General features: G+C 31.8%; 1 protein-coding gene across 1 annotated transcript in view; it reads right to left on the reverse strand.

The window, feature by feature from the left end:
* The window catches only part of MMS22L (MMS22 like, DNA repair protein), a 132,348-nt gene that overhangs the window by 104,759 nt on the left and 24,588 nt on the right, over window positions 1-3,001 (reverse strand). The window contains exons 11-12 of the mRNA XM_019633381.1: window positions 1,988-2,050; window positions 1,364-1,377 (exon numbers count right to left, since the gene is read on the reverse strand). Coding sequence (XP_019488926.1) covers window positions 1,364-1,377; window positions 1,988-2,050 — 77 coding nt within the window. The remainder of the gene's footprint in view (window positions 1-1,363; window positions 1,378-1,987; window positions 2,051-3,001) is intronic.

The following is a 3,001-nucleotide window of genomic DNA, read 5'->3' on the forward strand; positions in this document are numbered from 1 at the left end:
TTATAAAATCTAATTTGATGCAATTAAGGCATGACAAAATTGAAAGATTACTAGAGAATGGACTACGTCTTTCTATATATTGTAATGACCTCTTCTTTCAAAGATATTACTTTGACTTTATACTAGACCTAAATTCACAGAAAAAGCTTCTGAGATTGGCTATACTATCACTACTTCTAGGGTGACTGATTCCTCCCAGTTTGTTCAGGATTTTCCAGGTTTTAGCAGTGAAACTCCCACATGCAAGGAAACCCCAAGCCAGGAAAATCCAGATGGTCACCCTACTTATTTCCAAGAGTTACTTATTTATCTTCAGACTAGCTTTAGCTGACATCGTGAAAATACAGGTTATATTGTACAAGTATACTATACACGTCAGAATAAGTTTAATCACATTACAAATAAGACATGCCAACTAAGAAAAAATAATGAGTTTCCTTCATTTAAAATCAAAATTATAGGAAGTTGTAATTCAAAGGAAAATATATTCGTTTTCAACTAAATGTGTTTAAGGAGGATTTTCAATATCTTAGTCATAAAGCAAACTTTTCTATGGAAGAAACAAGATGATAAATTATCTCTCCTGTTGTCGCTGGCCATTATGGGTATATGGGTATAAAAATGTCCATATGAACCTTTAGAGCCTCCTAAGAAATACTCTTAATTTAAAATGTAGCTGAGCAAAACCATGAGTTCATACACTGTTAGAGCTGAAAGAAAGTTGAACTGAGAATTTTTTAAGCTGTGTTAAGACACTGGATGTAAATAACAATGACCATTTTTTCGTGATTCACAACATTCTTGAAGTAAAAAATACATGTAAGAAACTTTGATTTACTAAATCAATATGTTCTCAAAAAAAGAAAAACAAACCAAAAAAACACCTAAGGATAAAGTCAATTAAAATGATATTGAAAAAAATAAATAAATACCTTTTGCTTCTGATACCTCTTGTTTCTGATACAACTAAAAGAAAAATAATAGCTCTTTTGCTTCTGATACAATTTATGTATGCAGAGCTCTTTGGAATTCTAACCTAGAATTCTTAGCTCATAATTAGAAGATTTATATTATACTTATATGTTTCACCTACAAAAATTAAGAGTTAATATAGATAACAGGGAAAAGAAACTTTCAAGCTATTAAAATGATTTTCAAAGATATGGCTATAAAGTAAATGTGTGTGTGTATATGTATGCTACATATTAATATATCACAATCTTGTACTACCTAGCATTTCCTCATTCCTCTTTAAGCTTTTAACAATCTTTCCTTCTTAACAGAAAAGTAATCTATTTCCCAAATTAAAAAATATTCTGTACTAAATTTTTTCTGAAACTCTTACATAAATAACTTATATTACAAAACTGTACAGAACTACAACACAATATGTTTAAAGATGTGATGAACGGCACATTTAAAAGGAGGTCAAATCTGACCTGTGGGCCATGAAGCACTGCATTAACAGCTCTGCCAAAAGAAAAATGATAAGGTATGAAATGAGGCTCAGAAACTAAGACCTTATCAGTTAGAGTATGATTCAAGCCTGTAAGACAAATTGCTCAGCAAGGTAAGTCACCTTCCTGCTGTGATGAGGATATGGCTGAATTTCCAATGCCACTCACTATCTCCCTCATCATGTCGCCTAGACTTGATAGCATACAGTCAAGGAATGGCTTATAGTTCTGAAGCATCTGCTACTTATTTTGAATACATTTTGTCAAAGTCACCAACTAGGATAATTATCTTTGTCCTTTAACTGGCAACTCAGTGTTAGAAATAAAAACCTTCAAAGGATAGTCACTAGTAGGAACAATTGTCTGTTGACATTTCATTAACAAAGAATCATGATTCTATCTCAGGTTTTTAATAAGTAAACTAGTTTTGTTAATTTGCATCATTTTATGTTTGCTTGGTTGTTATAAATAAAATCTGTAACATAAAAAATTTAGCAAAGCCCACAAACTGTCGCATTTGAAATGCATACCTGAACATTGATGGACTTTTTCAGCAGTTCTTCTACAAAGCTCCAATTTGATTCCATATGTCTCTAGGAAGGGAGAAAATATTATTTTATCAAAATTATAAGTTAAAATTATGGTATAGCAAGCTAAGTGTAAAGTAGAAACATTTTTGTCCATCATCAGATATCATCACAACTTCTTGAATGTCTAAAATTACTTTAGCAAAGAGTTGCTAAGACTTCATAGAAAAAAATTCCCAACTATCACAATCTAACATAAGTCTCATCAAGAGTTGTTTCATTAGAGTGGTACTTCTGTAAAATTATAAATGTTTTAACAAATATTTAATTTTTGTTGTTGATAAAATCCAACAGGAAAAAAAAAAAAACTTTATGTATTTTCTGGAATTCTTTATACCCTGAGTACTCTTCCTTATTCTGTACTTGACTCACCAAGGACTTTTTTCCCCTTCGTTTTATGTATAATAACCTGAAGACAATCTACTCTAGTAAACAACTAAAATATTTATACAGAAAATAAAGAAAATTTTACATAGCGCTACTTCATATTTAGGCAATGGTCACTTATCTGGCAACCTCAACCATCTAAAAGATTCACCACAGCAAAGAAGAAAGACCAAAAAGACTTTCACAGAGCCAAAATATTTCACAAAGGCAAGAAACTGAAAATGATTCCACTTTTCCAACCGGAAAGCCTATAGAACCGTCTCACAGTACTGTTGTATCAATACTATATGTACATTGTGTTAGGGTCTTTACATCATTACTTCCTCAAAAACATATATCCCATTTCACAGGTAACACAAGTCTCAGAAGAGTCATGTATATACAAGTCAGAGCATGGAGTCATATCCAGGTTGGTCTGGCGGCTCCAAAGCCAGTGTTCCTTCCATTACATCACATTATCTGTAACTGACTTTCTTTTTCTAATAAGCCTTCCCTTAGCTTTCAATAATTCACTTTTGTATTATTCTTCACTAAGAAAATGTCACCACTAGTCCCAAATAAGCAGGGACA

Source organism: Hipposideros armiger, unplaced genomic scaffold (genome assembly GCF_001890085.2).
Source record: "Hipposideros armiger isolate ML-2016 unplaced genomic scaffold, ASM189008v1 scaffold_1299, whole genome shotgun sequence".
Taxonomy (NCBI): domain Eukaryota; kingdom Metazoa; phylum Chordata; class Mammalia; order Chiroptera; family Hipposideridae; genus Hipposideros; species Hipposideros armiger.